Source organism: Vicia villosa, unplaced genomic scaffold (genome assembly GCF_029867415.1).
Source record: "Vicia villosa cultivar HV-30 ecotype Madison, WI unplaced genomic scaffold, Vvil1.0 ctg.000650F_1_1_3, whole genome shotgun sequence".
In the NCBI taxonomy this organism is placed as follows: domain Eukaryota; kingdom Viridiplantae; phylum Streptophyta; class Magnoliopsida; order Fabales; family Fabaceae; genus Vicia; species Vicia villosa.
The window spans coordinates 115934-130600 of NW_026705292.1; the positions used below are offsets into that span (position 1 = coordinate 115934).

The window sequence follows — 14667 nt, forward strand, 5'->3', positions numbered from 1 at the left end:
GAGATTTTAATTTTTGTTTTTTGATGTTCAAATAACATAACTTAATTATATGATGGGTGCTTTATCTAGATACATTATATGTTTTATGAAGCTCAAATAACAGAACTCAATTATATGATGGGTGCTTATCTCAAAGTTTAACCAGTATCATTTTAATGCTCTACATTGTTAAGGCCTACTATAGTTTTTTCAATTGCTTAATTGACTTTATTGTCTATCTTCTCCCCAGCATGATAACTTTATTGTCATAGTATGCAAGTCATGGATATTCTGATTTCTATCCTTCTTAGAGCCAAATTCCGGAAGGACAAAAGCAGTCAGGTAGTGTTCAAGATTTGTTGCCCAGACAACTACATCAATTTTGGCAGCATAACCACTAACTACACAGTCTTGTTTGTTTTTTCTCCCCCTTTTTTAGTCATTAGGATTTTTAGTAATAGGATTAGGTGAAATAGGGTGATATTACATTTCATTTTGATGCTCTAAGCCTTATTCAATTGTACTCTAAAGAGCAGGAACTCCATGCAGTTGTGGCATTTACATTTTTTTATATTTAATTAGGGGTACTTTTTTGCTCATATATTAGCTAGATTAATGTAGTTTCTCAACCCATCAGAATTGCAATTCTCAAATTAAAAGCTAAGGCTCTTATAAATATCACTAAAAACTATTAACAAAATATTTATAAATATATATTGTTAATCCAAAAATTTATAGGCACTAATTTATTATAACTTTTAGAACATGGAATAATAAAACGAAGTTGTTTTCCAAAAACTAAATCTCTTCTAATCATAATATACTATAAATATTTAAACTTTTAATTTCTATAATTATTTTGATGAGATTCTAATCTCCATTGGCAAGGAGCTTCGTCCAAGGACGTACTCGGGGAATACCGAGTTCGATTCTCAGGCGGAACAATCTTGCTTGGCCAGTGCGCATGCCTCTCCGCACGAGCCGGATTAGTGGCCCACCTGTGGTGGGTCGACACTGGTGCGAATAGCCAAAAAAAAAAATTGATTTTATATAGATTGTTTCTCAGAAATAAAAGTCATATTTAAAATGAGATCTTATTTATATATTTCATATCGAACAACTTTAAAAAAGATTTTCGTTTTAATTTCTTAATTGATATTATATATTTAAAGACTAAATAATTTTTTTGGTAACTTAAAAAAAAACATAACAAAGTCTATTCTTTTTAAATTAGCATGATAATTAAAAAATTGTTTTATAGTTAAATAAATTAAATTCTTAAATAATAAAGATATTTTTATAAACAAAACATAGATTATTATTGTTAAAAATAATTTGTGTGCAACTAATAACATAGACATAGATACAATAGACGGGTTATAATGTTAATATAATTTTATTTATAAATTATAAAATATATTTTTTTAGTATAAGAAATTTTATCAGGCACGCACGGGTAGAAACACTAGTTCCTATATATATCAAATTGATTCATGAATTTAAATTATAAAATAAGTTCAACTTATTAATTTTTGATTATTTTATTCCTTTATTGTGAAAAGTAAATCTCTCATTTTTGAGAAAGAATAACAGTATATATATATATAAACACTGACACACCGGACCAGTGGCTCTCCATTGAGAAAAGGAAATGCTACCGCTGTCACTGCCACCTTGCGTCATTGCATGAGAGACACTCACACTGAACTCAACTCACCGGAGTCTATCATCGATCGTCATCAACACTCGTATACTCCGTACACAGGTATTCCCTCTTTCCTTTTCTTGATTTTTCAAGATACACTTATTCATGTAATTGCATGTATTTTGCTTTTCTTTTGAAAATTTGAATTGATTTTACAACAATTCTACAAACACAAATTTAGGGCTTTCATGCCATTCATTGTTAGGTTGAAGAATATAAGAAATCATTTGGTTGAGGGTTTGTTTCTTTTTATGATACGTATTTGGAATTGGTACATTCACCAATTTCAGGCATCCCCTTTTACTTGTTCGACATTTTAACGACTATCTGTTTGACCTAACTCAATCTTACACAACCGACTTATAAGACGATGATACTTCCCGCTTATAAACATATGTTGATGCCACATATTGTCTTGAGATGACAACATAATCCATATCCGTGGGGACCTACCGAAATCCGCCCCAAGTTTGACGGAAAATCCTTCTTTGCCTGGGTTTGGGTTAGAGTTTTCTCTGATTACAAAATCTGTACCTGCGGGGACCTACCCGATTATTTTACAATCTACTTTATTATTTAGTTTTGATAATTTAAAATATTAAATATGTGATCAATATTTTGATTTATATTTATTATTTAAAATAGGGAAATGCGTGCACTCGTTAAAGGCTTAAAAAGGCAAGTTTTTTTGGAAATGCATGTATTCAATGCATTGGAAATTGAAATAGGAAACTTTTCTCCATTGAGCAAACTTTTTATATATATATATATACGGTTATTCTTGCTATCCTCTATTTTCTGTGATTTGCTATTAATAACAATGAATGATGTTTTTATATTCTTATAGTTATAGGCTTTATTTGTCAAAAAATATTTGGAGGATCACGTGTTGATAGAGTAATATTCGAAGGATCAAGCTAAATGTGTATAATTAGTATTATTATTTTTTTACCTATTTGGTATTTGAACATAACTAATTAACTATCATATGAAATGTCTCTCAATTTGCTACCTGATTTTGCTTGTTCACTAACTTGGTTTAAGTCACTTTTCCTCAGTTACAACTCTCAAAATGACTGTATAACACTTCTCTTGTGTATCAAGGTTTTGTATTTACGAATTGGGAGTTTGGAGGCACCTTTGTTCAAAATGTCTGACCTTCCATTTAAAGTCGGTGAATTGATTGAGTCACGATACTTTTCAAACGGTTTTCGTGGTGCATGGTTCAGGTGCAAGGTATACATTATTCCATCCTTGATTTTTTTTTCCAGAGCAGGAATATTGATTATGTTATGTGCATTTAAGCTAATGTTTTAATTATTTTACTGTGGTTTTGTTGTTCTTTCTATCAATTTGATTGTTCATGTTCTTTAGAATACTGTTTATATTTCAATGATGTTATAATAGTGTTTGCATATGATATGTTAATTGACATTGTCAATAGTCTTTTATTAGCTCTTGATGTAATGGTTAGAGTAGTTATCACATGACTAGAAGAGTTATTTCTTTGAGTTGCAGAATTAGTTTCTTGCAAATATAACGTAACATTGTGTGTGATAAACTTATGGGTCCAAACTTTTACACTCCTTGTTTGGTCTTTTTATCAATGGTTTAAATTGCAGAAAAATGATTTTCTTTGATTTAAAATTCTTAGTAAGGGTGAATAAATAGGAGAACAGAACTGAGCCTGAAAATCAATCTAATCCTAAAATAAAGGGCCTTAATCTCCTACGAATCCACATGTATGTGCTAAAAAAAGAGAAAAGAAAGAATGCAATTAATCCTATTAAAACCAATAATTATGAATATGCAGTCATCAACAGAGCGTCTTTCTGCATTGTAAGTTTTATCAAGTAAAACTTGTTATCTTCAAAATAACTCCTTGCTGAATTCTTCAGCTTTCTGTCAAACTGTTTGTGCTATTGGCCTTTTCGAAATCATGTTTTTGTTGGGCTGCTCAGCTATTGTCTAGTGTCTTTTTTGGATCTGTTTACGAATCTAAAATTTCATAGTTGGTCTCCTTATTATTTTATATCATTCTTTCAGATCTTAAAGATTAAATATGGTGGGATGAGCTATCTATTGGAGTATCCTGACTACCCTGATCAAAGTATGTTCTTGCTTTCAATTATAACAAATCTAGAGTTTATTAGCTTGTTGAGTGAAGCTATTTGTTTTTTTAAAAAGTTGTTGATTTATAAATATCAACAACTTATTTACATTAATACATAAATATAAAGAAATGTTGCCGGCATGGATTGAACTCTGGACCAACAACCTACACCCATTTAACTCAACTAGTACATACCATTTGAGATACCCCACCCACCATTTGAATGAAGCTATTTGCAAGTTCATACACAGTTTGGTTCCTTAATACCATTGCACTGCACATTAAAGTTTTAGCTTGGTGTTATACATTGCGTCACATACAAGTTTTTGTTCATAATCGACGAGAAAAAGTATTCAAAACAAGTTAAAATTGGAGATGGAAAATTTTAACTTTTTTGGAATCCAAGTTTCCTGCGTCTACAATGTTTAGAATATAGGATTTAGGGTTTAGGTTCACTCAACAAGTTTGAGATACCCCACCCACCCTTTGAATGTAGCTATTTGAAAGTTCATACACAGTTTGGTTCCTTAATACCATTGCACTGGACATTAAAGTTTTAACTTGGTGTTATACATTGCGTCACATACAAAGATTTTGTTCATAATCAACGAGAAAAAGTACTCAAAACAAGTTAAAATTGGAGATGGAGAATTTTAACTTGTTTGGAATCCTTTACGAACGATTTTGGGTAGGGCAATTTTGATAATGATTATTGTTTCTCCTTATTTTGGGTTATGTCAACCAACTCTAACATTTGAAAAATCTGAAGTTACATCTCCACCTTTGACTTCAACCTTTACTTCGACAATTGGTTCATGATCCTATTCCGTTTTTGTATTTGGTTTTTGCATCTCAGGCTGGAGAGCTTCTCCATGTCTCAACTCTCAACCCAATTGGCTTGTCTTGTCCTTCTTTTTGGCAAAGAATGGGTCTTGCTAATACATTGAAACCTGTCACCAATTTTCATTTTCTTATTAATTCCATCAAGAATTTGCATACTTGTCACCCCTCCTTTCTCAATCCCCGTTTATGCATTGGATGGTACCACACTGATACTCTATTAGATATTTTTTATTTGGTCTAATCCATCTTTACAAAACTGACTTATAAGGTGAATGATGCCTCTCTCTTTAAACTCTTACCAGACCTTATTTCTTTTTCTATGTGAGACTTGAGTTTTAATAAACCCCACTATTTAGAGCGTGATGAACCAATTTCACTTCGGGTTGCTGCCTTGCATTTTCCTATAATATTATCCAACCCAGTGTTGTTGCCAACAAAGGGCAATCTTTCCCCAACACCTAAGTGGCAAGTTCAGCCTGGTAGCAAAGTTGGTGATCATTTAGGTTAACACATAAAAGGTTTACAAAAATAGGAGTAAAACCACCTGGATTGTATTATGAACTGGACTCGAAATGCTTTGGGTTAAGGCCAACACTATGAATTGGGTTCAAAGAGCTTTGGGTTAAGGCCAACACAGTGTGATCTCTAATTAGATTATCTAAGTCCCTTTTTGCCTAAATCCAAAACTATCTTCCAATTGGGGCTGGCCCATAAGGTTTAGAATGAGAATCACTACACAATTTAAGTGTTTTTCCTCCATATCTTCCTCGCACAAAATCAAGTCTTTGAAGGTATGCTCCCATGGTGAATCGTTCAACCTTGACTCACAAAATGAAATGGCAGTCAACTGTTCTTTTAGTGTCGGAATTGATGCCAGTGGACACGTGTCCGGTGGATCTCATTGTTATGGGGCTGTCTCAAGAGGACTTATATCTAGAGCCTTCAGTGGTGGTGCTTGCTTGAGATAGTGGTTCATCCTTATATGCAAATAGGCGTTTTACGGTTCTTGTTGAAGTGTTGAAGTGGGTGAGGGGTAGAAATGCTGTCCAAGGTCCAATCAACATGCACTTTACTACAAATGGTTGCTAGTCCATCCCAATCTATCCCACACATCACAATATGGTCTCATCTTGGCTATGAACATCGTGAACAACCCAAATAACATGTTTAGGAGTAATTAAGCCCCCCCAAAAAAGCCTCGTAAAATTATTGGCTCATCTTTAGAATTCACATTTAGGCTAAATATGCCTTGTGTTTGACTTGACTAAGTCTACCCTTGAATCACATTTGGTAAAACCCTTTTTATCACCCAAATGTTAAACATCAAATAAGGGGTGGCCAATAAGGTCTAAAATTAAACCCAACTTACATAATATCAAATTGCCTTTCTTTTTCATCACAATTAACATCTCTACTGACAACGACTCTTTTTCAATTAGCAACTCTAATGAAGATCAATAGCCACAACACGTGAGATTAGATTTAGCGACTTCAACCAATGTTGGTGGTAACACTTAACCATATCTCCATGGAAGTAACCAGACCTCTCTTCTACATTTCTTCTTTCATTACGCTTCTAGTCATATATGCATCCAAGTTCAACGCTAGAGACTCTGCCATAAAGTTTGGAATCCAAGTTTCTCTTGTTTACAATGCTCCACCCGCCACTAGAACTACTTTGAGTATGGCAATTTTGATGATGATTATTGTTTCTCCTTTTTTTGGTTATGTCAACCAACTTGAGCTTTTGAAAAAACGCTGGTTGCATCTCCATCTTTGACTTATACCTTAACCTTAGATAATTGGGTTATGATCCCATTCCATCTTTGTATTTGGTTATTGCATCTCAAATGATTTCTTCTACTGCCCTTTAGAGAGCTTTTCCATGTATCTACTCTCAACCCAATGAGCTTGTCTTGTCATCCATCTTTTTTCCAAAGAATGGGTCTTGCTACAGCACTCAAAATTGGGTTATGATCCTATTCCATCATTGTATTTGGTTTTTGCAAAAGTTTCTAGTCTTTTTCCTCGTCATCTTGAATCTGTAAAGTGATTGTAGAAAATTGTTGGGATTTTTTAACATTAAGGAAAAAAATGGAGAGCTCGAGTTCATTGTCTCTTTCAAGATCTTTTAGTCCATACCCTACCTTTGACAACTCGTCCTCTCTCTATTTTGGACATTTGTCTTAATAGAGATTAAGTCCTTCAAAGTTACGTTTCTCACCACATTAATCTTTGGAAAATTATCCCTCATTAACGATATTGAAAAGAAAAATTTAAAGAATGGGAAGAAGAAAGAATAATAATAGTAAGGGATAAGAAAATAAATATTATGCTTAAATGTAATTGTAAATTAACTTATAATCTGGGACAAATATTTTTTGTAAAGAGACTTATAATTTGGGATGAGGGAGTATTTTTAACAAATTTTTTCCCTAAAAAATCTAGTCACAAATTTCATCTCCTGAAAACTAAGGATCAATTTGTTGATGAATGAACACTTTCGAAGGACTAATTTATGTGTGTAACTTTAGATTAACTTGATGGTTTACTTTAAATTCTTTACTTAGCTCAAAAGAAAAAATATTTCATTTAATTGAGGGATAATGTCAAATAACTACTTTTTCTCGTTGTTGATGAACAAAATCTTTGTATTACAAGTTGGAATGATAGCTGATCATTTGAAGATAATAATCGTCATACTACTTATTTGTAGAGAGTACTCAAATCAAGGTGTATCAAAAACCCACTCACATTAACAAGTCAAAGGGACTCAACAAGGTATTGATGGTGCGACCTCGCTTTCCTACCATATATCGTGAAAGTGAAAAGCTTGATGTAAATGCCATCTCAGAAGTGGTCGTTATTGTTGATGACACATGGAAGATTGGGGATTTGGTAGATTGGTTTTCTGATGGTTGCTATTGGTGTGGAAAAGTGACTGAACTAATTGGAAATGACAAAGTTCAGGTAATATTGGTTATTTTTGTGTAATTTTTGTTGCATGTTTATATTTGAGACATGATTTTTGAATTTTTTTGAAGTCTTATCCTATTTGGATAATGATTTTGCATTTTTCCATTTTCTCTTTAATTCATTGACTCCTTTAATCTTTTTACTTATGACTAGTATTCCATAATGCTAAATGTACAAAATCTTGGAAATTATGGGAGATCTTATTGAGTTTTATTTACCAAGACCACAAACAAGGTCGTATTAGTCCCCTTGAGCAACAAATCCAAGAGTTCACTCTTTATAAGCTTCATTGAAATCAACATGAACGAAAGCATTTTTTTAAGATGGCAATGGCAAAGAACAATTGACAATAATGACCTAGCTGGAGCCAGTTTAGGCTCTGGGTAGAAAGTATCCCCGTAGTCCTAGCCTATAATACTATGAATAACCTTTTGCAACTGGCAAAGTTTTAATTCTAATATTAACCTGATAAAATGACCAACCTTAAACTTGATGATCCACCGACATCCGACTTATTTGGAGGAGAAGGAACAGGGTTCCAAGCCTCACTATTTTGAAGTGCATACAGTTCTTCAACATCATGTCGCCATATCAACGTAAAGTAGATAAGTGGAAGTTAAGTGTGAAGAGTTAAGTGAAGGTGTGTTGAGACTTGAGGATAGGGTATTAGTGAGTTATTAACAACAGAGACGTGGGAGAATTGGGTACAGGTGAGGCTAAGAAGTCATAAGTGACTGCATTTAAGCTAGTTGAGATTAACATGCTCAGAACCTAAGAGACATTGTTGGTAATAGGTGAAGTTTCTACGGAAGTAATGGTTGAAGAAAAGAATGATTTGCTAGGTTCAAGGGAGGGTGTTGGTATGGTAGATGGTGGGAGAAAAGAATGGTGGAACAAGCATTGATTTCGGTACAATGGTAGTCTGGTAGATGGTGGGAAACAAAAGAAGATAGAGAAATATGATCTCATTGAAGATGACATTCTTTGAGATATAAATTTGGCCATCAACACTTTAACATTTATAGCCTTTATGGTTAGAGAATTAACCCAGGAAGACCAACTCCTTTGCGTGGTAAGCAAACTTGTGTGGATAGTAAGGTCTAAGGTTGGAGTCACAAGCACAACTAAAACTTCGAGAAACTTTTAGTCAGGGACTGTTTTATATAGGACAAGATAAGAAGATTAGATATTAAGAACCACTATGGGCATACAACAGATCGGCTTTGGTGGTGTATGTGAGAACATATTAATCTGTGAGTGAGGACATGTCAATCTGTTAGTGATGCCACAAGCAGTAAAGAAGAATGCCAAAGTTTTGAATTCACCTCCATCATCAACTTGCACTGATTTAAGCTTAGTGCTAAACTGAACCTCCAGCATAGCGATAAAGTGTGTGAAACTGTTAGATAGATAAAGTGCTAAACTGAACCCCACGCCCAATATTTTATAGCTGACTTAATTTAGAGAAGAAAAATAACTCCTGCTCTCTCCTAATTCCCCCTCCTAGACATACCCTTAATAAATGATTTGAAGTTATAATTTTAATTCCACCACTTGAGAAATATGGATTTATTTAGATGAAATACACAGGCAAATTCTTGTTCCATGCCCAAGGCTATTGATTATTTAAATATGAATTATAGACAATTGAATGGTTCATCTTTTTTTCAATTCTTTCCTGCTTCATTTTTTCAAGCATCTAATTTGGGGCATAGTAGTTATGATTATTTATTTTGTCGCTGGCTCTACCTAGATATTGACAAATGATACATATGGATTTGTGAGGTTAGTGGATTTACAATGTTAGTTTTCTTTCTAGATTGATTTGCTACCTCCTCCGCATGGTGAAGGGTGTTCATATGAAGCTTTAAGTAAGGACCTGCGCCCTTCCTTGGAATGGTGCCCACAGAATGGTTGGACTGTGCCTATGCCTACGGTGTGTACTTGTAATCCCTTAGTCTGACTTATCTTTCTAATTTTGATTTTCTTGTTAAATTTTCTGCCAAAACTATCTATTAATAAATTATATGATATTTTCTTCTAATAAGGCTTACAGTGTCTATTTTTTAGTTTTCAAATTTGCGGTATTCATTATATTTGGTAAATCTGATTAAAAATTCCATTGAACGTCCGAAATGAAAAATGGATTTCATCTACAAAAGTTTGTGTTTCTATTGATGTCATTTTGTCAATTCTGTTTGATTTATTTTTTGAAAATGAGGAAGTGGAGTTCTGTTTGAATAAAGTAAACTATAATAAGAATATGAGAAATTTGAATTTAGTGCTATATAATAGTTTTCTGCAATAGCCTTATGTATGTTGTTCTCTTTGTACATATAATATTGGTCGTACATATTATCATAATAGGTGTGTTCTTTTCTTGAAAGGTATCTGATTGCCTTAGCATCTCTGATTTTCGCCCGCATTTTTTTATTTTCTTTTTCGGTTTCTGTAAATTCTTCTGGGCGTAATCCAGACACGACTCCATCACTTGTCTCCTATCTCTTTTCCTTCTTAAAAAGAATCTTTTCCATAAATCTTTATCCATATTTGTTGGTGTGTAGTTCAAACACAGATTCCATCACATGTCTTGTCTCTTTTCACTTTCAACACATGCAAGAATCTTTATCTAAACAATATTGGAAATGGTGTCAATGAATCTTGCAAAACTTTAATACTTTGCAGTAGACATTTCAACTGTAAAAGTTCACATGTTTTGTTAGCTAGATATGATTGTTAGTCTCTGTAATCAAATTTGTAATGAAGATTAGGAGTAGAATGAGGACATAAGAAGTGAAGTATGGGATAAGAGCAAAGGATGAATCATCTGGATCAACAAGAACTGTAGTTGGACCATTTATTGCGTACATTCATAATGGCGGTAGTTAAAAGAATTCATAGGCATGTAAAGAATTAATTCTGTTAGCATTTTGGTGGCTCTCTTAAGCATGATATTACAAAGAGAGATGGATCTGAACTCAGAGGGACTAGTAGGATTCTTAGTTTTAGGAGTTAAATTGATATAAGTATGATTATGGAAACTGGGGTCACCCACATTGTTAAGAATAAGAAGAATAAAGTGGGCGACATTCTTACCAATGATTTCCCCAAACCTGTTAAAAAATAAAGCAGGGATGCCATCCGGGCCGGGAGCAGCCATGTTGCTCATTTTCTTGATGGCTTCAAGGACCTCACAAGCTTCAAAGTTTTTCCCCATCTCCTTAACCATCTTAGGGCTAAGGTGCTTAAGGTTAGCATAAAGGTTTGAACTTCTGTTATTTGGGAAGGAAGAAGCAAACAACTTAGTATAAAAACCAATGAAGGTAGCCTGGATTTTTAAAGAGTCTTGGTTCGTTTTTCCTTTCTACATAAATGATAAGGCTGGTTTTGAGTCTTGGGTTGTTTTGCCTATCTGTCCATCCTAGCTGCAATGTGATGGTTGTGTTAGACCTCTCATAAAAAAATTATGGAAAACTGACTACTCAGTTTTGTAACTGTTATTATATTATTACGAATAGTTATGCTTTGTTGATTATATGGGTTATGTTTAGAATAAATAGGGGAAGATAAGTGAGAGTTCGCTATTGTGGAATTTGACAGGAAAGGGGCCATTTTGAAATTAGGGAGGTATTGGTTTCTTTTGGGTTGTTAGCTTCATTGTTGAACCATATGGTCATATGCCCCTGGTAACAAATGTCCTATGTGACCCTGGAAATATTAGAAATGTTTAGAATCAATAAGATTTCCTCTCATTTTTGTAAAATTGAGTTAGACTCGGCTCAAATTCTAATATGGTATAAGAGTCTGTCAATCTAGACCACCAACTATTTATATCCACGTACCGAGTTTATTAATAGTGAGCGTTAAGGGGCGGGTTTATTTGAAAAAAACCCAAGTTCCATATAGATAGGACCTAAATATAGATTTATATGTGAGAGCAATCCTCACCTTACAAGTCAATTTTGTAAAGTTAAATTAAGCTCAAATCAAATTCTTGTACTCACCAAGACTCCCGATCTCCTAGATTTGAGGTTAAGCATTCCAAGCTCATTTTGCGAGACCCTTCTCCCTTGGGAAGTATTCCATTCCTTGTTTCAATAACATCATTCCGCAAGTCTTTATACTGTTTATGGTTCTTATGTTATGCATTAAGTTTGTTTAGGTAATTAAAGACCATTTATATATGTTTGAATGATCAATGCTTCATTTTCTTGCAAAATTAACAGGAGGATGGACGTAGGTGTCCTGCTCGGATAATGAATCCAGCAAATTCAGGTAAAATGCAATTAAAATATACTATTTAGATTTTTTTTAATGAAATATTAGTTTGCCGTGGTTATATAATTATATTATGTGGGTAGCAATGTTTTAGGAAGAATATTCATGTTTTCTTGATTTACAAATCTGCCTTTTCCCCCCTTAATAGTATCAAATTTCCTTGTTTATTTTCCATTAATAGTTTAAGCATATAAAATGTAGCAATTTACAATCTATGTACAGTCGAGATGGGAAAATCGTGAGTTTAACCTCAAACCACTTTTGCTATAGCAGGGAATATTGTGAACATAACTGCTGCTATAGATGGAGCCGTAAACGTTGATCAGCCTTCATCTAGATCCATGGATACTAGAGAGAATATGGATATTGAAGTGGCTGACAATAAAAATGGAAGAACTTCCTTTTCCGATATTATTTCAAGCTCACATAATTCTGATTCATCAATTGAGATTCTGGAAACGGCTCCTATAAATAGACATGATGATGAGTATCCTGCTAAGATGAGAACCGCCAGTAATAGCCTTTGTCTGAATTCCTCTTCTTCAAATACAACAGACTCGGCAATTCTAGATTTGGAGGAACTTTTAAACAGAGTTAAATGGTTAAGGAGTGTGTTGAAATGTGAGGTGCCTCTATCAGGTGCTAAACGCCCATCTTGGCAATTTTCGCAGCATCATGCGTCATGCAATTAGTTGTTTTCTAACAACTGTAAGACCTCGGCATACAATCTGATGTTGTTGAATAATGCCTTGTCCCCGCGGCTGGTTTGGTAATTACCAAAGTTTCCTTTTTTTTTTCTTCTCCATTTTTGTCTTCCTCTTGGCAGAAATTGCCTGCATTTTTCGTGACTCTATTCTTGCCGCATCATGATTTGCTGCAGTCGGGAAAGAACGCAGTCATGTCGGTCTTTATTTAAGCTTGTTATTTTTTGAGTTACAATAATCTACTGCTTCTGATCATCAGATCAAATTTAACAGCTAATAGAATATTGACCGTGTGATTGCGTGAAGACAGTGACAGCAGCACATTCAGATTTTTTCTTGCATAAAATAATGTACTAAAGTATAGTTGAACTTAAAATCAAATTAAATAAGAAATATAACGGATAGATTGAGAAATTATCTAATGCTATGTTTACAAATTGTTTGGTTCTTAAGCTTGAATGCATACAAAATGCTGGTCCTTTTTTACCCTATGATTAGTATACTGTATTATATTTACATTTTAAAATCTTAAATTAGATTCCTATAAAACAAAAAGTTATTGCTCACAAAAATAAATTATCATCTGAATGCTTCCAAAAGTATTTTCTTTTCTGGAAGTTTTGAATTTTTAGTAATTAAGATTATTTAGTTTGACTTGTTATCTGCTGTCAATAAAATTAGTTAAAAGTCTGTAATAAATAGAAAATATATGTATTGATAATGCCTATAAAACGAGTACAATATTTTTAATACTTGAAAAAGTATAGTTAAAGTGTATTTGCAGTTAATGGTATTGTATTACGAATAAGGGCAAAGTAGTCATTACAATAACTAATTCTTATGATGAGTTCTTATGATGAGAAGGGACATTTGGCACATGATTCTAACTTTCAGGAGCAAAGATGTGGAATGAGAGCCAAAATTCCACACAGAAAGTATGTGGGTGACTTTGTTAAATAGAGGAGGATTCACCGATGATTGGGTGTGGAATTAATTGGTGGAAACCTGACTCCCTTATTTTCCTGAAGCTTAAGCTTTTCTTGATCCTTCTTTCAATTTCATGTATTCATTACTACAATTGGCTTAGCCATTCCATTACTATATTGAGTTGTAATTAGTTGAATTATGAAATTATAAAAAAAGATGGTATGATAGGATCCATAAACAATTAAATTCAGGAGAGAGGAGAGAGTGAGGGAAAACCTAAGTTTTCAAAATCTCATCGGAGCCTCCATGAGTGGTGGTTTTAACCATCGTGAGGGTGGCTGGTCGGCGGTTAGAAAGAAGGCCTTCAGAAACTGGTTTTAACCACCGTAAGGTTGTCCTGTACTTGTATATCATCCATCGGAATCACATGAGACGGATCCGAGATGTATTTCCGAAGTTGTGAGACATGGAATACATCATACAAATTCGATTGGTTAGGTGGCAGAGCCACCCGATAAGCAACAACTCCCACTCTTTTTGAAATCTGATACAGACCAATAAACCGAGGTGTAAGCTTTTTCGATTTCAATCCCCTTCCAACACCGGTCACCGGAGTGACTCTCAAAAACACATGATCCCCTTCATCAAACTCAAGATCCTTTCTTTTCTTGTCATGGTAACTCTTATGTCTACTCTGTGAAGCCTTCATCTTTTCCTGAATTAACTTCACTTTCTCGGTTGTCTGTTGGACAATCTCAGGTCCAAGTACTACACTCTCACCAGATTCATACCAACACAACGGAGTTCTACACTTCCGACCGTACAAAACTTTGAAGGGTGTCATTCCAATACTAGAATGGTAACTATTGTTATATGTAAATTCTATTAGGGAAGGTGGCTATCCCAAGCACCTCCTTGCTCGAGCACACAAGCCCTCAACAATTCCTCCAAAGATTGGATGGTTCTTTCCGTTTGCCCATCAGTCTGCGGATGATACGCCAAACTCAATTTTAGCTTAGAGCCCATCACTTCTTTCAAACTCTTCCAAAACACATAAGTAAATCTTGGATCTCTATCTGATACCATGCTAGACGGAACACCATGCAACTTCACAATTAGCCGGATATAAATCTCTGCTAACT

The 14667-nt window shown here is 34.0% G+C and overlaps 1 protein-coding gene across 3 annotated transcripts; it reads left to right on the forward strand.

Moving 5' to 3' along the window:
* The first annotated feature begins 1592 nt into the window (after positions 1-1592).
* Positions 1593-13015, forward strand: LOC131630154 (uncharacterized). Of its 3 annotated transcripts, none has more exons than XM_058900944.1 (7): positions 1593-1744; positions 2789-2920; positions 3731-3794; positions 7357-7610; positions 9436-9552; positions 11843-11891; positions 12165-13015. In XM_058900944.1, the coding sequence occupies exons 2-7, from the start codon at positions 2834-2836 to the stop codon at positions 12584-12586; spliced, it is 993 nt and encodes a 330-aa protein (XP_058756927.1). In that variant the 5' UTR covers positions 1593-1744; positions 2789-2833; the 3' UTR covers positions 12587-13015. The 3 variants fall into 3 exon arrangements, with proteins under 3 accessions (XP_058756927.1, XP_058756928.1, XP_058756930.1); XM_058900945.1 differs by having other exon boundaries at positions 12168-13015; XM_058900947.1 differs by lacking the exon at positions 3731-3794.
* The last annotated feature ends 1652 nt before the right edge of the window (positions 13016-14667 follow it).

Bases quoted from the DNA above. Each gene is read 5' to 3' on its own strand.
- LOC131630154 (XM_058900944.1), top strand. From the start codon at position 2,834: ATGTCTGACCTTCCATTTAAAGTCGGTGAATTGATTGAGTCACGATAC. The intron at 7,611-9,435 runs GTAATATTGGTT...TTTTCTTTCTAG, and splicing joins TTGGAAATGACAAAGTTCAG to ATTGATTTGCTACCTCCTCC. The intron at 11,892-12,164 runs GTAAAATGCAAT...CTTTTGCTATAG, and splicing joins AATGAATCCAGCAAATTCAG to CAGGGAATATTGTGAACATA.